The sequence below is a fragment of the Engystomops pustulosus genome, chromosome 2 (genome assembly GCF_040894005.1).
Source record: "Engystomops pustulosus chromosome 2, aEngPut4.maternal, whole genome shotgun sequence".
NCBI classification, from domain to species: Eukaryota; Metazoa; Chordata; class Amphibia; order Anura; family Leptodactylidae; genus Engystomops; species Engystomops pustulosus.
Window position 1 is genome coordinate 4,974,713 of NC_092412.1, and position 22,044 is coordinate 4,996,756.

The window sequence follows — 22,044 nt, forward strand, 5'->3', positions numbered from 1 at the left end:
GAAAAGAAAGAGGAATAGATGGGGGTTGTAGTTACAATGGAAACGGTTACATAAAGGGGGGGACAGGTAACTAAAAGTATCCATAAGTAAACGGGCAACTCCAAGGGGGTATTTGTTGTGTGCAGATGATGTCTACTATAGGGTTGTATAATGGGGTCCATCTGTTCTCGTTTTCCCAAAGTCATTGCCCTATAAATCTTTGCCACACAGAGTTGTCCTGTCCAGCCCTTCTCGATCTGATGACTTTCTGAATTCTCTCCTCCAGACACATCTGATGGACCATGGAAGCTCCTCTGAATGCTTCACTGATTTTTCTGCTGGGTGGGATCCCAGAGTTGGGTCACGATCAGACGGTCTTGGCCTTCCCCCTGTGTCTTCTGTACATCATTGCATTATTTGGGAACTGTACCATTCTGGCGATCATCAAGAAGGAGCAGAGCCTCCACCAGCCCATGTACTTGCTTCTCGCCATGTTGGCCTTTACTGACTTTGGAGTGTCCCTCACAACGTTACCAACGGTTCTGGGAATTTTTTGTTTTAATTACAACCAGATTCCCTTTGACACGTGCTTCACCCAGATGTACTTTCTTCATGCTTTGGCAGCCATGGAGTCGGGAGTCCTGGTGGCCATGGCCATAGACAGACTGATCGCTATATGGAACCCTCTGAGATACGCTTCTATCTTAACCCGTTCAGTCATTGGAAAGATTGGCTTAGGGATATTGTTGAGGAGCATCTTTGTGGTCCTCCCTGTCCCTCTTCTCACCAAGAGGTTTCCATTTTGTAAGAGCCATGTCCTATCCCATTCCTACTGTCTCCACCAGGACATTATCAGACTGGCTTGTGCCGATATAAAGGTTAACAGTATCTATGGGCTGGTGGCCGTTCTCATGACGAAAGGTGTTGACTCCATGTTCATCATCGTCTCCTACATGATGATCCTCAAAGCCGTCCTAAGCATCACAGCAAATGAGGCTCGGCTGAAGGCCTTCAACACCTGCGTCTGCCACCTCTGTGCCGTCTTCCTGTTCTACATCCCACTCATTGGATTATCTGTGGTCCACAGGTTTGGGAAGAAGGCCTCCCATCTTATCCCCATCTTGATGGCCGATATTTATATTCTGGTTCCTCCTGTCATCAATCCAGTGATCTATAGCGTGAAAACCAAACTCATCCGTCAGAAGATCGTCAAGGTCTTCAGGTTCTCCATGACGAAGAGGAGTCCTGGTATTGGGGTCTCTGCTGTAACGATGTGATGTTCTGGTTATGGATGTTGTATACACATTGGTGGCAGTAATATACATGCTGTATCCTGTATATACCATGGGACGTGGACTTTGTAGTTTGTTATATTTTGCATAGGCAATGGACCACATTTACTAAGGACCTTGTGCCAGCTTTCACTTTGCAAACTGCACCACATTTCTGTCACATACTACCATTTTGTGTCGCTGCTGCACTATTCTTCACGCAACACCCAATTCTGCACTGAAGGGGGCGCTCTGGTGTGACCAGGGGCCACATTTATCATGCGCAGTCTGACAGAATAGTGTATGCCCCATGTTAAAGGTGCATAAAAAAAAAAAGTGCTGCACTGAGTCAGGGCAGATTCATGAAGAACGTGAGACACGATTGATAGTACACCCCCTGCACATAGTACACCCCCTGCACATAGTACACACTGCACATAGTACACAGGACACTGCACATAGTATACAGAACACTGAACATAGTACACACCCTGCTCATAGTACACCCTGCTCATAGTACACCCCCTGCACATAGTACACCCCCTGCACATAGTACACCCCCTGCATATAGTACACCCCCCTGCACATAGTACACCCCCTGCACATAGTACATACCCTGCATATAGTACACACCCCCTGCACATAGTACACCCCCTGCATATAGTACATCCCCTGCATATAGTACCCACTGCACATAGTACCATACCTCCCAACATTTGTGAAAGGGAAAGAGGGACAAAATGGCGGCATGCGATCCCCCTAAGCCACACCCCCAATCACTCCCTGGCCACGCCCCAAATTTTAACCAAATTATAATAATAAAAATCATCTCAATAAAAAAAAAAAAAATTTCCTGACTGGGACCTCGATCTTGCAGTGTCCATGTACAATACAGTGCCCCAACCAACTGAGCTATAATCGCAGTGATTATCTAGTTCTAGAATTATGGTAGCTAAGCCCTGTGACTGCTACTTTTACACTGACACAGATTTAATGCCTTGGTATATAGGGATTGATCTTCTCAGAGATGATTGTAATTATTGCGACTATTTTTGTTATTATTATTATTGAGACTATTATTATTATTTTTACTATTATTAATAATCGTCTCCATAATAATAAAAATAATAAAATTTATAATAATAATAGTCTGAATAATTACAATAATAATCTCTGAGAAGATCCCTCTCTATATATCAGTGCATTAGTCTGTGTCACAGTGTAAATGGCAGATAACACTTCTTAGTTACCAGAAATCCTCAGCTCTGTATCACTGGGCTTATATCTCAGTTAGTTAAGCTCCTGTCTATGGTGCAGAGGGTCCCAGGTTCGAATCTCAGCCTGGACAAATCTTTATGTAATTTAATTATATAAAGAGCTTGTGTCTGGGGAAGCCCTGGAGACCATATATGGAGAGATACTGATCAGACCTGATGACGTGGTCCCTGCTCTCTCAGCTAAGCCGACACTTCTCTGAAAAGGATTCCCTCCCTTTGTCTGCTCTGGGGAAGCCTAGGAGATGCAGTGACCATATATGGACAGATGCTGATCTGAAGCTGATGACATGGTCCCTGCTCTCCGCTAAGCCGACACTTCTCTGAAAAGGATTCCCTCCCGATGTCTGCTCTGGGGAACCGTAGGAGATGCACTGACCATATATGGACAGATGGTGATATGAAGCTGATGACGTGGACCCTGCTCTCCGCTAAGCCCGACACTTCTCTGAAAAGGATTCCCTCCCGATGTCTGCTCTGGGGAAGCCTAGGAGATGCAGTGACCATATATGGACAGATGCTGATCTGACCTGATGACGTGGTCCCTGCTCTCTCCGCTAAGCCGACACTTCTCTGAAAAGGATTCCCTCCCGATGCCTGTAGAAGCCATTCTGTACTGTGAGTTCTGGCTTTCAAAGTATTTACTATGCGGACACAGCGCCGGGACACAGCGGGACCTGGGGGTCAAATCCGTGACAATCTCATAGACAATCTCACAGAGGTAAGAAAAACAGGACTTTCCCGGCAAAATCGGGACGGTTGGGAGCTATGCATAGTACACACACCCTGCACATAGTACATAGTACACCCTGCACACACTACACAGGATACTGTACATAGTGCACCCCCTGCACATAGTACACACTGCACATAGTACACACCCTGCACATAGTACACCCAGCACATAGTACACAGGACACTGCGCAAAGTACACACTACACAGGACACTGCACATAGTACACAACCTGCATATAGTACATACTGCTCTGTTCTTAATAAATATGCCCCTAATGAGACTTAGAAGGACAATGGGGCAGATTTGCTTACCCTGCCCTGTGGCGAACCCATGGTGTATTGTCCGATGAGGATTCGGGTATGCCGCGATTCACTAAGATTGTGCGCCAGAGTTCCTGCATCCATCACTTCTGCGCCAAGGTCCGCTGGAGTTTACCTTCTTCTTCCCGGTGCTTGTAAGTGCATGTCTTGCGACACAATTCTAAATGTTAAATCCTGCGCGTTGTCCGAATCCGTCGCGTTGTCCGACGCCAACTCCCCCCCCCTCCCGATTTCTGTCTCGTGGAAACTGGCGCCAGTGCAGCAGAATCCGATCGCATGCGCCAAAATTCCAGGGGAATTCGGCGCAAAACGGAAATCGGCGCCAAACCCAACAAAAATGCGCCCAACCGATCCTTAGTAAATGAGCCCCAATGATGGCAATATAGATATATTTTTTGCTTCACTTAACGAGTGGCCTCCACTCCAACTTCACCACCACATCTCCTGCAAGAGGTCAAAGGAGAAGCTTCTGAAGCACAATCTGCTAACACAGGACACGTGTTCTTCCTCTAGATGACCCTACAGAGGTCATTATACATATAGTCCACTGATCTATGTAATACACAATTCACCCAGTAGAAGTGCTGCAGGGTTCAGTTTTTACTACTGTTTAATAAAAAGTTACATATGAAAGATTGACATCTGCTTCCTTGTCATCATTTTTCTGTCCCCGAAGTGTTAGCGGGTCCCTGTCCTGTCCCCCCAAGTGTCAGCGTGTCCCTGTCTTGTCACCCCAAGTGTCAGTGTGTCCCTGTCCTGTCCCCCCCAAGTCTCAGTGTGTTCCTATCCTGCCCCACAAACATCAGCGTGTCCCTGCCCCCCCCCAAGTGTCAGCGTGTCCCTGACATGTCTCACAAGTGTCAGCGTGTCCCTGTCCTGTCCCCCCAAGTGTCAGCGTGTCCCTGCCCCCCCCAAGTGTCAGCGTGTCTCTGTCATGTCCCCCAAGTGTCAGCGTGTCCCTGTCCTGTCCCCCAAGTGTCAGCGTGTCCCTGTCCTGTCCCCCAAGTGTCAGCGTGTCCCTGTCCTGTCCACCCAAGTGTCAGCGTGTCCCTGTCCTGTCCCCCAAGTGTCAGCGTGTCCCTGTCCTGTCCCCCAAGTGTCAGCGTGTGCCTGTCCTGCCCTCCCCAAGTGTCAGCGTGTCCCTGTCCTGCCCCCCAAGTGTCAGCGTGTCCCTGTCCTGTCCCTCCAAGTGTCAGCATGCCCCTGTCCTGTCCCCCAAGTGTCAGCGTGTGCCTGTCCTGCCCTCCCCAAGTGTCAGCCTGTCCCTGTCCTGCCCTCCCCAAGTGTCAGTGTGTCCTGTCCTGTCCCCCAAGTGTCAGCATGCCCCTGTCCTGTCCCCCGAAGTATCAGCGTGTCCCTGTCGTGTCCCCCAAGTGTCAGTGTGTCCCTGTCCTGTCCCCCAAGTGTCATCGTGTCCCTTTCCTGTTCCCCAAGTGTCAGAGTGTCCCTGTCCTGTACCCCCATGTGTCAGTGTGTCAGCGTGTCCCTGCCCCCCCAAGTGTCAGCGTGTCCCTATCCTGCCCCACAAGCGTCAGCGTGTCCCTGTCCTGTCCCCCCAAGTGTCAGCGGGCTCCAGTCCTGTCCCCCCCAAGTATCAGTGTGTTCCTATCCTGCCCCACAAGCGTCAGCGTGTCCCTGCCCCCCCCCCCCCAAGTGTCAGCGTGTCTCTGTCCTGTCCCTCCAAGTGTCAGCATGTCCCTGTCCTGCCCCCCCCCCCCGATGTGTCAGCGTGTCCCTGTCCTGTCCCCCAAGTGTCAGCGTGTCCCTGTCCTGTCCCCCAAGTGTCAGCGTGTCCCTGTCCTGTTCCCAAGTGTCAGCGTGTCCCTGTCCTGTCTCTCCAAGTGTCAGCGTGTCCCTGTCCTGTCCCCCAAGTGTCAGCGTGTCCCTGTCCTGTCCCTCCAAGTGTCAGCGTGTCCCTGTCCTGTCCCTCCAAGTGTCAGCGTGTCCCTGTCCTGTCCCTCCAAGTGTCAGCTTGTACCAGTCAACATACAGACTGCTCACTCCATATCTGACAACAAACAAGTCATTTCCTCCCTGTGTCTCGTTGCTATCATAGCTCCCAGCCGTCCCGTTTTTCTTACCTCTGCCACGTGTCACGGGCAGCTATGAGATTGTCACCGATTTGACCCCCAGGTCCCGCTGTGTCCGCATAGTAAATACTTTGAAAGCCAGAACCCATAGTACAGAATGGCTTCTACAGACATCGGGCAGGGAATCCTTTTCAGAGAAGTGTCAGCTTAGCGGAGAGCAGGGACCACGTCATTAGGTCAGATCAGCATCTGTCCATATATGGTCTCCAGGGCTTTCCCAGACACAAGCTGTTTATGTAATTAAATAAAGTTTTATACAGGCTGAGATTCAAACCTGGGACCCTCTGCACTGTCGACAGGAGCCTTAACTGACTGAGCTATAAGCCCAGTGATACAGAGCTGAGGATTTCTGGTAACTAAGAAGTGTTATCTGCCACTGTTACACTGTGACACAGACTAATGCACTGATATATAGAGAGGGATCTTCTCAGAGGTTATTATTGTAATTATTGAGACTATTATTATTATTATTATTAATTTTATTATTTTTATTATTATGGAGCCGATTATTAATAATAGTAAAAATAATAATAATCATCTCAATAATAATAATAATAATAATCTCCATAATAATAATAGTAGTCGCAAAAATATATACCCTATATACCAAGGCATTAAATCTGTGTCAAAGTGTAACAGCAGTCATAGTTCTTAGTTACCAAAATTCTAAAACTGGAAAGTCACAGAGGTTATAGCTCAGTGGGTCGGGTACTGTGACATTATTGTGCATGGACACTGCAGGTTCTAGGTTCAAATCCCATAGAGGATAGGTTTTTTTTTTTTTATTGAGATGATTTTTATTATTATAATATGGCAAAAATTTGGGGCGGGGCCAGGGAGTGATTGGGGGTGTGGCTTAGGGGGATACGCGTGCCGCCATTTTGTCCCTCTTTCCCTTTCACAAATGTTGGGAGGTATGCTATCTTCCTGGTTACGGCACATGCTGTAGGGGTAGGATCTCTTGAAGCTATTGGAGGTGCCACTGCCACTCCAGCTCTGGAGCCTGATGCAGCCACATGATGAGGGGGTGGGGCTTGCTGCATAGGACTCAGCAGGGGAGGAGCTCCAGCTCTGGCTGTCACCCTGCACATCCATCCTCCGCCCCTTCCAGCTAGAGCATAGGTGGCGCCCTAGGACATCACCCTCCTCTGCCTATTCCTCGTCTCCGCCCTAGTGTCACTGTCATTTCCCCCTTGTGTCAGTTGCCTTGAACCACATGTGACAATGATGTTCATCCTTTGTAACTTTTGATCCCTCTTGATGAATCATCAGACCCTCATCTGGTCCCACCTCCGATCGCTTCACAGCCGGATTTCCATGTTATCAGCTTATCTTCCATTATATTCCATTATATTCCATTCTTGATTTGCATTCCATGAATGAGAACAGGACGTTCTATGAAGCTGATAAAGATCCAGGACACAATAATGTCCCAGAGAATACAACATTGTGCCCTTCATCCGGCAGAGACCTTCTCCTAATGTCCATACGTGAGGAGTGAGGTCACTGTGTCCTATGTTTATGGATAATCGGGGTGTAAAAAGACCCTTCCAGATGATAAGCAGAACCCTCCATTGTCCTTTATGCCATCCTGAGCTCTTCTACTATAAACCCAGATCAGATACAAGAGATAAACTGATATATAATAATGAATGTTATCATATTACAAACATGAACAGGAAATTACCAGCAAATGAACGGAAAGAGATAAACTAAAACCGTTCGTCCATCAGGATCATAACTAGCGCTTCATGTGGGAAAGTAACTATCTGCCCATTACACCCCCTCCCCCAGACTGACTTCTGTGTCTCGTGCCCATCTCCAGATCATTATACTCCCAGAATATGGTCTAATGTCCAAAAACAAAGACCAACAAAAACACAGAGCCCCAACACTTTTCCACTACTTCCTATAAAGCCAAACATTACCAAAACAGGACAGAACTTCATCATGTCAGAGGGAAGGAGACTTTTGATTTAATGGTAACCTAGTGACTGGTGATAGACTGGGGAGACTGGGGAGACTGGTGATAGACTGGGGAGACTGGTGATAGACTGGGGAGACTGGTGATAGACTGGGGAGACTGGTGATAGACTAGTGAGACTGGTGATAAACTGGTGAGACTGGTGATAGACTGGGGAGACTGGTGATAGACTAGTGAGACTGGTGATAAACTGGTGAGACTGGTGATAGACTGGGGAGACTGGTGATAGACTGGGGAGACTGGTGATAGACTAGTGAGACTGGTGATAAACTGGTGAGACTGGTGATGTACTGGTGAGACTGGTGATAGACTGGGGAGACTGGTGATAGACTAGTGTGACTGGTGATAGACTGGGGAGACTGGTGATAGACTAGTGAGACTGGTGATAGACTGGGGAGACTGGTGATAGACTAGTGAGACTGGTGATAGCCTGGTGAGACTGGTGATAGACTGGTGAGACTGGTGATGTACTGGTGATACTGGTGATAGACTGGGGAGACTGGTGATAGACTAGTGTGACTGGTGATAGACTGGGGAGACTGGTGATAGACTAGTGAGACTGGTGATAGCCTGGTGAGACTGGTGATAGACTGGTGAGACTGGTGATAGACTGGGGAGACTGGTATTAGACTGGGGAGAATGGTGATAGACTAGTGTGACTGGTGATAGACTAGTGAGAATAGTGATAGACTAGTGAGAATAGTGATAGACTTTTGAGACTGGTGATAGACTGGTGAGACTGGTGATAGACGGGGGAGACTGGTAATAGACTGGGGAGACTGGTGATAGACTGGTGAGACTGGTGAGACTGGTGATAGACTAGTGAGATTGGTGATAGACTAGTGAGATTGGTGATAGACTGGGGAGACTGGTGATAGACTGGGGAGACTGGTGATAGACTGGGGAGACTGGTGATAGACTGGGGAGACTGGTGATAGACTAGTGAGACTGGTGATAGACTAGTGAGACTGGTGATAGACTAGTGTGACTGGTGATAGACTGGTGAGACTGGTGATAGACTAGTGAGACTGGTGATAGACTTTTGAGACTGGTGATAGACTAGTGAGACTGGTGATAGACTGGTGAGACTGGTAATAGACTAGTGAGACTGATGATAGACTTTTGAGACTGGTGATAGACTGGTGAGACTGGTGATAGACTAGTGAGATTGCTGATAGACTGGGGAGACTGGTAATAGACTGGGGAGACTGGTGATAGACTAGTGTGACTGGTGATAAACTGGTGAGACTGGTGATGTACTGGTGAGACTGGTAATAGACTGGGGAGACTGGTGATAGACTGGTCATGTACTGGTAGACTGGTGATATTCTGGTAGACCAATGAGACTGTATATAGATTGATTGACTAGTGAGACTGGTGATAGACTGGTGACAGACTGGTAGACTAGTGAGACTGGTGATAGACTATTGAGACTAATATGCGACTGGTAGACTAGTGAGACTGTTAATAGATTGATTGACTAGTGAGACTGGTGATAGACTGATGAGAGTGGAAATAGACTGGTGATAGACTGGTAGACTAGTGAGACTGGTGATAGACTGGTAGACTAGTGAGACTGGTAATAGACTGATAGACTAGTGGGACTGGTGATACACTGGTAGACTGGTAGACAGTCTATCACAAGTCCCACTAGTCTACCAGTCTATCACCCTCTATGGTCTAGGGGTTATGCGGTGTATATTTTAATATGATATTGCAATAAAGTCTTGACGGACAAGAAATGTTTTATTCCATCACTGGTGCGAGGCTCCATTTTTTCTTCAAGAATCTTGGATATTCACTACGTCGGTGTGGATTTCCTGCACATGTGAATTGGTTATATGATGGTGAGCAACAACATTTTTTTCTCTTATAGACTAGTGATAGACGGGTAGACTACTGAGACTGGTGATAGACTGGTAGACTAGTGGGACTGGTGATAGACTGGTAGACTAGTGGGACTTGTGATAGACTGGTAGACTGGTGATAGACTGGTAGACTGGTGATAGACTGGTAGACTAGTGGGACTTGTGATAGACTGGTGAGACTGGTGATAGACTGGTAGACTGGTGATAGACTGGTGATAGACTGGTAGACTAGTGGGACTTGTGATAGACTGGTGAGACTGGTGATAGACTGGTAGACTACTGAGACTGGTGATAGACTGGTAGACTAGTGGGACTTGTGATAGACCGGTAGACTTGTGAGACTAATGAGAGACTGGTAGACAAGTGAGACTGGTGATAGACTAGTGAGACAGGTGATAGACTGGTGGACTGGTGACACTGGAGACTCGCCGGTCTAATTAGTTTACCAGTCTCACTAGTCAATCAGACTGCATATGATCACTGAGGTCTCCTAGACTATTCAACTACTAATGTGTCCTAGATGCAAGATGTCTTTACAACATTGTCAAAGGAAATTTGATAAAACACTTGACTTTGAGGTTTTCTTACACTAAATTGTTCGGGTTTTCTGCTGTGATACCTGGGAGAACGTCTCACCCTTACATTATGGGGTAAGAGTTAAGGTTCCTGTATATTATACATTACATTGGGGTTCTCTGTAAATAGTTCAGGGGCACTATATATTGTATTCAGGGGCACTATATATTGTATAGTATAGATGATAAAGGTTTTAAGGGGTCACAATGTGACCAGTTGGGGTGTGAGGAGTATATATTATTTAGGTGCACAGTGTGGAACATAGTTGTTTTACAGGTGACACTATACTGGATGTGACTGTGGCATGTTTAGGAACACAATGTGGGGGATCTGCTGCATGGATCAGTGGACCTCTGGGGGGTGAGCAGTTGGAGCAGACTATCGCCTATAGCTGACTGCTCCTGCCCCCTGCTGGAGAATGTTCAGGTAACTGGCACCTGACTATATAATCCACTCCCTCTCTAGATAGTAGATGGAGGCCTCTGGTGTCTCCCTGGAGCTGAGGAGCCGCTCACTCCGGCAGTAGGTTACTGGATTATTTTATTATAATCCTCTATGATCTTCTGTATTACAGTTACTTTATGTTGTGTAGTATGGAGCATGGGCAGCGGTAATGAGTCCTTATAATTTGTGTCATCAGCTGGCGGACCCCCGAGTCCTCCCCTCTACATAGATGACATCCGAATTCTTGTTTGTGCTGTGGGTGATTTCCCTGGACACCGGACAAGTGGCAGCAGCGTATTCCCAGCGCTCGTCCTTCTCTATAAATACTCCAGTGCTGGGAGCTCGGGACATCTGCCGGATAAACCCCTGGACCGAGGACCCAAAGCACCGGTGAGTGGACAGCACCGACACAGCTGAGCACTGAGCCCCCGCTCCTGTGGTCATATATACCCACTGCCACATAATATTGTAGTGTTTGTGTATTTTATATTGTGGATACAGAGAATCTTATCCCATTCCCATGAAATTAATCTGAGGCTTGAAGGTTATTTACAGTGTAGGACAGATTAGACACCTGGAAAACCAGAATGGAGCAGCAGAGAAGCTGCGGAATGGGCCGGGGGTCCCTATCATCACTTCTAAACCCATCAGGATCTCTTACTTTGGCCTCATCATCATATTTTGCGGCTAATACTTCTCCCCTCCCCCACCTCTTGCAGGATGGCACCTTATGGTTTGCACTACCCGGGCTCCTATATACCTCTCTATAATCTGTGGATTACACCAGATGTTGTAGGATTTAGCCTAACTCTTACCCGTAAACACTGACATCAAATGTTATATTGACTTTCATTAATATTTAATCCCAATATCTACAATGACGTTCTTAGATATACACACGCTTTGTCATATTAACCCCCTTCTCCTACAAATGTTGACCCTATAACTCCATATCACCTCTCATTGCACATTCTACCTACATTCCCATCTTGTATTTCATCCTTTCTGATTCTCTGGTCTCAGCTCAGAACGTTGAGGAACATCTCATCCAGGTGCATATCATCAGACGTCTCCTTCTTTCTGATTCTATTGTCCCTACTCATAACGTTGAGGAACATCTCATCCTGGTGCATTTCCATCATACGTCTCCTTCTTTTTTACTCTCTGGTCTCAGCTCAGAACGTTGAGGAACATCTCACCCTGGCACATGTAATCATACGTCTCCTTCTTTTTCATTATATTGTCCCTACTCATAACGTTGAGGAACATCTCATCCTGGTGCATTTCCATCAGACGTCTCCTTCTTTTTTACTCTCTGGTCTCTGCTCAGAACATCGAGGAACATCTCTTTCGTTCTGAATATATTCTTTGCCGTCTGCTACAAGTCAGATCCTTGGAGAACATCTCATGCTGCCGCATTTCCATCATGTACAATATCTGCTTCATTTTGATTTGATGGCCCTTCGCTCTGATCCTTGAGGAAGTTCTCCTGCTGAATCTTACTTCCAATCTTCTTCTTCCTCATCTCAACTTGCTAACATTGACCTGTATTTTCTTCCATTCTACAACTTCTCCAGGCAGAAGTCTCCTTATAGGGGCTACATAGCACCCAGACACTCCTTATCTTTCCCCTGAGCTCCTCTTCTAGCCCTAACCCTAAAGTATCTTCATTCAACCCCAAGTCAGTAATTCTTTACTAATACTAAATCACTGACCCACTATCCAATTACTGACCCTATAACACCTTCTAACACCAACACTGAACCACGAATCCTCCATAGACCTTTTATTATCTATTAACAATGTAACCCTTCTCTACTATCCTAAACCTTTACTAGCCCTCAACCCACTAAACCCATACAAGCTAAATATATCCATCCTATATCCCTCTTACCCCCTTACTCTTTACTCCACACCTTTTGGCCCTTACCTTCCTGCTAATCCTAAACCCCAACCACAAACTGTGGCACCACAACCCTCTACTGGACTCCCCCAAATCTATTTACTGATACTCAACCACAAACCCTCTTAAAACTCCTTGAACGTTTAGAAACACTGACCTCCAACTCCCCAGGATTGTCCATGAACATGTAGGACAGAAGATACATGTGATATACAGGGCTCAGGATTGGGGGCCCAATTTTTTACATTTGCATTTGGAGCGTGTTTGGGGATGATCAGGATTGGCTATGGGCTGTATGAATCCATAATTCTGCCTAGACCCCAGTTATTGCATCGTACAGGGAGGAAGGACTTTTGGCTTCTCTGTGTGAGCACCATCTTGCCCCTGCAGTAGAGGATATGCCGAGGTAGCAGAGGAAACCTGGCACCAGTTATATATGGTGCTGGGCTCCAGGTGCCCCAAGCATTTCTCAGCATATCGTTATCTATTCTATGTTACACCTCACTGACTTTATATTGTGGCAGTTCTGGTCAAATTGTCAGACCTTGGGCCCAGTGGCGTAACTTGAAGCTGATGGGCCCCAGTGCACAGTCTGTGCCGGGCCCCCGACTATACTGTATGGTTTATAGTACTAGTCTTCTCATATGGGAAAGTGACACCATAAGGGCCCCCTAAGCCTCTGGGGCCCAGGTGCGATCGCAACCTCTGCACCCCCTCAAGTTACGCCCCTGCTTGGGCCTCCTCCATGACTAATCTTTGAACCCACCATGCATTATACATTGGGCCACCTCGTCTCTCCATTATTCCTTACCTTCGTTTTACAGGGATCTAGTCTCAGCCGGTTTGGGTTCCTAACTACCTTTACCTCTACTACATCTGAGCAGTTTCTGTTGTGAAGTGGTGCCCCACCAAAAGACACTAGTGACAATAGTGTCAAGTAGGGTTATAGTCTGCAAAGACCGTCAAGGAGGACGTATGCAAGAGCCAAGGACAGTTTATACACATCCTAGCACACAAAGAGGAGAGAAATGTAATGAAGGTGTCCTGGTGTTGAGGACCAAGGCTTGGAGCAGAAGTGCTGCCAGTATTACCAGTATATATTAGGACACGCTCACCTCTATACATTACTCTTAGAAACCTGAAGACTAAGACCTGGTCACATGCAGGACCATCTGTCCCACGTGCTTCTCCAAAGATGCTTCTCCACCTTGTAGCCACTAGTTCCTCACAGAAATTATACTCAGAGTTACAAATATGTGACCCGTTTATCCTCCCTCCCCCCAAAACTGGAAAAATAAACCCCTCCCCATGATTGTAACTCATAATACTGCTGACAGGGACATGAGAACATTGGCCGCATTCCTGCCGTCTCTGTGACTGTGGCCCCATAACTTGGTGGTGACCTCTTGGATCCATCTCAAACCTGGAGGAAGCCCAAGTCTAAACAAACTCCATAAACAAGTGGAATCTTCTCTTCTGAAGAATCACGTGACCGGCTTCTTGTTCTGCTCTCCGGTCACATGTCACCGAGGACTCTTGGCTGGGTGTTCTTTATTTTTAGAATTGTAATCTAAAAGGTTTGGAGATAAGCCATAAGATCTCAACCAAGTACTGAGGAGGTAAAGATCTGATTTTAGAGAGGTGAAATAATCCAGAATGGACCCTCTGAAAGACCCTTATAGTCAGGTCCTGACAACCATCTCAAGTCCGGTGGCTCAGCACTGGATCATTCACTGCGGAGGGATTTGGAAGGGATGAGGAGTGCTCTTAAAAGGGGGTATAGGAGTCTTATGGAGGAAAGCGAGGTCTCTGGAGTCAGGAGAGGACAGAGAAGTCAACGTTTCTCTTTATTGAGAGCCTAAAGGGAGTTTGTATTCCGAGTTCTCACGGTGTGTGGAGATGTCATGGGGACCTACATGGTTTAATAGCAAATAGTCTGTAGTAGAATTCTGAGTAGAGGGGAGACGAGGTCTGGTGGTGTAGTATGGACCATGGGCAGCAGGAATGAGTCCCTATAATTGGTGTCATTAGCTGGTGGGCCCCCATGTCGGAAGGACACATTTCATTTGGCTTAGATGATATGGGGGGGGGTCACTATAGCCGGACATCCTAGACTGTCCATAGCGGTGCAGTTTGGGTGGAGGTGTGGGCACTTGTGGCCGCCCTCTGAGTAGCCCGGTGCCCCCCACTGCTTCCTGGCCGCCTCGCAGCTGGCACAGGATCTGTTTCCTTATAACTGGCTGTAATGTCCGCTCTCATCTGATAATGTTCAGCCGCTTCCTCTTTCTCCACCATCTCCTGGATTGTCTATTGTTCTCTTACAGACTTGTCTATGAGGACATTGAGTTGATTCATTGTATCAGAAATTGTGGATCTCACAAAGTCTTCAGATCAGACTTATCTGGATGCAAATAAGAAGATCAGAAGGAAACTGTGTCCAACACAAGGAAATATGGACAACACAAATCCATGAACAGATGGAGGATAGAAGCAGGAGAATCCACAAGATATGAAGGAGACACAACCACGAAACAGGTATGTGCTACACACTATAGACTATTAATGGGATTTACCTAGGTTATACCGGCTGTACATACATCATTATATACAGGAGATCCCCAGGTTATACCGGCTGTACATACATCATTATATACAGGAGATCCCCAGGTTATACCGGCTGTACATATATCATTATATACAGGAGATCCCCAGGTTATACCGGCTGTACATATATCATTATATACAGGAGATCCCCAGGTTATACCGGCTGTACATATATCATTATATACAGGAGATCCCCAGGTTATACCGGCTGTACATATATCATTATATACAGGAGATCCCCAGGTTATACCGGCTGTACATATATCATTATATACAGGAGATCCCCAGGTTATACCGGCTGTACATATATCATTATATACAGGAGATCCCCAGGTTATACCAGCTGTACATATATCATTATATACAGGAGATCCCCAGGTTATACCGGCTGTACATATATCATTATATACAGGAGATCCCCAGGTTATACCGGCTGTACATATATCATTATATACAGGAGATCCCCAGGTTATACCGGCTGTACATATATCATTATATACAGGAGATCCCCAGGTTATACCGGCTGTACATATATCATTATATACAGGAGATCCCCAGGTTATACCAGCTGTACATATATCATTATATACAGGAGATCCCCAGGTTATACCGGCTGTACATATATCATTATATACAGGAGATCCCCAGGTTATACCGGCTGTACATATATCATTATATACAGGAGATCCCCAGGTTATACCGGCTGTACATATATCACTATATACAGGAGATCCCCAGGTTATACCGGCTGTACATATATCATTATATACAGGAGATCCCCAGGTTATAGCGGCTGTACATATATCATTATATACAGGAGATCCCCAGGTTATACCGGCTGTACATATATCATTATATACAGGAGATCCCCAGGTTATAGCGGCTGTACATATATCACTATATACAGGAGATCCCCAGGTTATACCGGCTGTACATATATCATTATATACAGGAGATCCCCAGGTTATACCGGCTGTACATATATCATTATATACAGGAGATCCCCAGGTTATACCGGCTGTACATACATCATTATATACAGGAGATCCCCAGGTTATACCAGCTGTACATACATCATTATATACAGGAGATCCCCAGGTCATACCAGCTGTACATATATCATTATATACAGGAGATCCCCAGGTTATACCAGCTGTACATACATCATTATATACAGGAGATCCCCAGGTCATACCAGCTGTACATATATCATTATATACAGGAGATCCCCAGGTTATACCGGCTGTACATATATCATTATATACAGGAGATGCCCAGATTATACCGGCTGTACATATATCATCACATATAGAAAATCCCCAGGTTATACCAGCTGTACATATATCATTATATACAGGAGATCCCCAGGTTATACCAGCTGTACATATATCATTATATATAGGAGATCCCCAGGTTATACCGGCTGTACATATATCATTATATACAGGAGATCCCCAGGTTATACCAGCTGTACATGTATCATTATATACAGGAGATCCCCAGGTTATACCGGCTGTACATATATCATTATATACAGGACATCCACAGGTTATACCAGCTGTACATATATCATTACGTACAGGAGATCCCCAGGTTATACCAGCTGTACATATATCATTATATACAGGACATCCCCAGGTTATACCAGCTGTACATATATCATTATATAGAGGACATCCCCAGGTTATACCGGCTGTACATATATCATTATAAAAAGGAGATCCCCAGGTTATACCAGTTGTACATATATCATTATATGCAGGAGATCCCCAGGTTATACCGGCTGTACATATATCATTATATACAGGAGATCCCCAGGTGATACCGGCTGTACATATATAATTATATACAGGAGATCCCCAGGTTATACCAGCTGTACATATATCATTATATATAGGAGATTCCCAGGTTATACCGGCTGTACATATATCATTATATACAGGAGATCCCCAGGTTATACCAGCTGTACATATATCATTATATACAGGAGATTCCCAGGTTATACCAGCTGTACATATATCATTATATACAGGAGGTCCCCAGGTTATACCGGCTGTACATATACCATTATATACAGGAGATCCCCAGGTTATACCGGCTGTACATATATCATTATATAAAGGAGATCTCCAGGTTATACCAGCTGTACATATATCATTATATACAGGAGATCCCCATGTTATACCGGCTGTACATATATCATTATATACAGGAGATCCCCAGGTTATACCGGCTGTACATATATCATTATATACAGGAGATCCCCATGTTATACCGGCTGTACATATATCATTATATACAGGAGATCCCCAGGTTATACCGGCTGTACATACATCATTATATACAGGAGATCCCCAGGTTATACCGGCTGTACATATATCATTATATACAGGAGATCCCCAGGTTATACCGGCTGTACATACATCATTATATACAGGAGATCCCCAGGTTATACCGGCTGTAGATATATCATTATATACAGGAGATCCCCAGGTTATACCGGCTGTACATATATCATTATATACAGGAGATCCCCAGGTTATAGCGGCTGTACATACATCATTATATACAGGAGATCCCCAGGTTATACCGGCTGTACATATATCATTATATACAGGAGATTCCCAGGTTATACCGGCTGTACATATATCATTATATACAGGAGATCCCCAGGTTATACCGGCTGTACATATATCATTATATTCAGGAGATCCCCAGGTTATACCGGCTGTACATATATCATTATATACAGGAGATCCCCAGGTTATACCGGCTGTACATATATCATTATATACAGGAGATCTCCAGGTTATACCGGCTGTACATATATCATTATATACAGGAGATCCCCAGGTTATACCGGCTGTACATATATCACTATATACAGGAGATTCCCAGGTTATACCAGCTGTACATATATCATTATATACAGGGGATCCACAGGTTATACCGGCTGTACATATATCATTATATACTGGAGATCCCCCGGTTATACCAGCTGTACATATATCATTATATACAGGAGATCCCCAGGTTATACCGGCTGTACATATATCATTATATACAGGAGATCCTCAGGTTATACCGGCTGTACATATATCATTATATACAGGAGATCCCCAGGTTATACCGGCTGTACATATATCAATTTATACAGGAGATCCCCAGGTTATACCGGCTGTACATATATCATTATATACAGGAGACCCCCAGGTTATACCGGCTGTACATATATCATTATATACAGGAGATCCTCAGGTTATACCGGCTGTACATATATCATTATATACAGGAGATCCCCAGGTTATACCAGCTGTACATATATCATTATATACAGGAGATCCCCAGGTTATACCGGCTGTACATATATCATTATATACAGGAGATCCCCAGGTTATACCGGCTGTACCTATATCATTATATACAGGAGATCCCCAGGTTATACCGGCTGTACATACATCATTATATACAGGAGATCCCCAGGTTATACCAGCTGTACATATATCATTATATACAGGAGATCCCCAGGTTATACCGGCTGTACATATATCATTATATACAGGAGATCCCCAGGTTATACCGGCTGTACATATATCATTATATACAGGAGATCCCCAGGTTATACCAGCTGTACATATATCATTATATACAGGAGATCCTCAGGTTATACCGGCTGTACATATATCATTATATACAGGAGATCCCCAGGTTATACCGGCTGTACATATATAATTATATACAGGAGATCCCCAGGTTATACCGGCTGTACATATATCACTATATACAGGAGATCCCCAGGTTACACCAGCTGTACATATATCATTATATACAGGACATCCCCAGGTTATACCGGCTGTACATATATCATTATATACAGGAGATCCCCAGGTTATACCGGCTGTACATATATCACTATATACAGGAGATCCCCAGGTTATACCAGCTGTACATATATCATTATATACAGGAGATCCCCAGGTTATACCGGCTGTACATATATCATTATATAAAGGAGATCCCCAGGTTATACCAGTTGTACATATATCATTATATACAGGAGATCCCCAGGTTATACCAGCTGTACATGTATCATTATATACAGGAGATCCCCAGGTTATACCGGCTGTACATATATCATTATATACAGGAGATCCCCAGGTCTTACCAGCTGTACATATATCATTATATACAGGAGATCCCCAGGTTATACCGGCTGTACATATATCATTATATACAGGAGATCCCCAGGTTATACCGGCTGTACATATATCACTATATACAGGAGATCCCCAGGTTATACCGGCTGTACATATATCATTATATACAGGAGATCCCCAGGTTATACCAGCTGTACATATATCATTATATACAGGAAATCACCAGGTTATACCGGCTGTACATATATCATTATATACAGGAGATCCCCAGATTATACCGGCTGTACATATATCATTATATACAGGAGATCCCCAGGTTATACCGGCTGTACATATATCATTATATACAGGAGATCCCCAGGTTATACCGGCTGTACATATATCACTATATACAGGAGATCCCCAGGTTATACCGGCTGTACATATATCATTATATACAGGAGATCCCCAGGTTATACCGGCTGTACATATATCATTATATACAGGAGATCCCCAGGTTATACCGGCTGTACATATATCATTATATACAGGAGATCCCCAGGTTATTCCAGCTGTACATATATCATTATATACAGGAGATCCCCAGGTTATACCGGCTGTACATATATCATTATATACAGGAGATCCCCAGGTTATACCGGCTGTACATATATCATTATATACAGGAGATCCCCAGGTTATACCAGCTGTACATATATCATTATATACAGGAGATCCTCAGGTTATACCGGCTGTACATATATCATTATATACAGGAGATCCTCAGGTTATACCGGCTGTACATATATCATTATATACAGGAGATCCCCAGGTTATACCGGCTGTACATATATCATTATATACAGGAGATCCTCAGGTTATACCGGCTGTACATATATCATTATATACAGGAGATCCCCAGGTTATACCGGCTGTACATATATCATTATATACAGGAGATCCCCAGGTTATACCGGCTGTACATATATCACTATATACAGGAGATCCCCAGGTTATACCAGCTGTACATATATCATTATATACAGGAGATACCCGAGTTATGCCAGCTGTACATACATCATTATATACAGGACATCCCCAGGTTATACCGGCTGTACATATATCATTATATACAGGACATCCCCAGGTTATACCGGCTGTACATATATCATTATATAAAGGAGATCCCCAGGTTATACCAGTTGTACATATATCATTATATACAGGAGATCCCCAGGTTATACCAGCTGTACATATATCATTATATACAGGAGATCCCCAGGTTATACCGGCTGTACATATATCATTATATACAGGAGATCCCCAGGTTATACCAGCTGTACATATATCATTATATACAGGAGATCCTCAGGTTATACCGGCTGTACATATATCATTATATACAGGAGATCCTCAGGTTATACCGGCTGTACATATATCATTATATACAGGAGATCCCCAGGTTATACCGGCTGTACATATATCATTATATACAGGAGATCCTCAGGTTATACCGGCTGTACATATATCATTATATACAGGAGATCCCCAGGTTATACCGGCTGTACATATATCATTATATACAGGAGATCCCCAGGTTATAGCGGCTGTACATATATCACTATATACAGGAGATCCCCAGGTTATACCGGCTGTACATATATCATTATATACAGGAGATCCCCAGGTTATACCGGCTGTACATATATCATTATATACAGGAGATCCCCAGGTTATACCGGCTGTACATACATCATTATATACAGGAGATCCCCAGGTTATACCAGCTGTACATACATCATTATATACAGGAGATCCCCAGGTCATACCAGCTGTACATATATCATTATATACAGGAGATCCCCAGGTTATACCAGCTGTACATACATCATTATATACAGGAGATCCCCAGGTTATACCGGCTGTACATATATCATTATATACAGGAGATCCCCAGGTTATACCAGCTGTACATATATCATTATATACAGGAGATCCCCAGGTTATACCGGCTGTACATATATCATTATATACAGGAGATGCCCAGATTATACCGGCTGTACATATATCATCACATATAGAAAATCCCCAGGTTATACCAGCTGTACATATATCATTATATACAGGAGATCCCCAGGTTATACCAGCTGTACATATATCATTATATATAGGAGATCCCCAGGTTATACCGGCTGTACATATATCATTATATACAGGAGATCCCCAGGTTATACCAGCTGTACATGTATCATTATATACAGGAGATCCCCAGGTTATACCGGCTGTACATATATCATTATATACAGGACATCCACAGGTTATACCAGCTGTACATATATCATTACGTACAGGAGATCCCCAGGTTATACCAGCTGTACATATATCATTATATACAGGACATCCCCAGGTTATACAAGCTGTACATATATCATTATATAGAGGACATCCCCAGGTTATACCGGCTGTACATATATCATTATAAAAAGGAGATCCCCAGGTTATACCAGTTGTACATATATCATTATATGCAGGAGATCCCCAGGTTATACCGGCTGTACATATATCATTATATACAGGAGATCCCCAGGTGATACCGGCTGTACATATATAATTATATACAGGAGATCCCCAGGTTATACCAGCTGTACATATATCATTATATATAGGAGATTCCCAGGTTATACCGGCTGTACATATATCATTATATACAGGAGATCCCCAGGTTATACCAGCTGTACATATATCATTATATACAGGAGATTCCCAGGTTATACCAGCTGTACATATATCATTATATACAGGAGGTCCCCAGGTTATACCGGCTGTACATATACCATTATATACAGGAGATCCCCAGGT

At 44.5% G+C, this 22,044-nt stretch overlaps 2 protein-coding genes across 3 annotated transcripts in view; both read left to right on the forward strand.

Moving 5' to 3' along the window:
* The first annotated feature begins 281 nt into the window (after nucleotides 1–281).
* On the forward strand, nucleotides 282–1,256 carry LOC140116366 (olfactory receptor 51G2-like). The gene has a single exon (XM_072132895.1). It carries the CDS (start codon nucleotides 282–284, stop codon nucleotides 1,254–1,256), a length of 975 nt encoding a protein of 324 aa, XP_071988996.1.
* A 9,559-nt stretch (nucleotides 1,257–10,815) lies between these two features.
* Nucleotides 10,816–22,044, forward strand: part of LOC140116390 (olfactory receptor 51E1-like) — a 28,380-nt gene continuing 17,151 nt past the window's right edge. Inside the window, exons 1-2 of one of the 2 annotated variants that reach the window (XM_072132915.1) lie at nucleotides 10,816–10,932; nucleotides 14,770–14,980. The gene's annotated coding sequence lies outside the window, so the exon portion shown is untranslated. Of the gene's footprint in view, nucleotides 10,933–14,733; nucleotides 14,981–22,044 lie in introns of those variants that run through there. The other variant, XM_072132916.1, reaches the window with a different exon arrangement.

Bases quoted from the DNA above. Each gene is read 5' to 3' on its own strand.
- LOC140116366 (XM_072132895.1), top strand. From the start codon at position 282: ATGGAAGCTCCTCTGAATGCTTCACTGATTTTTCTGCTGGGTGGGATC.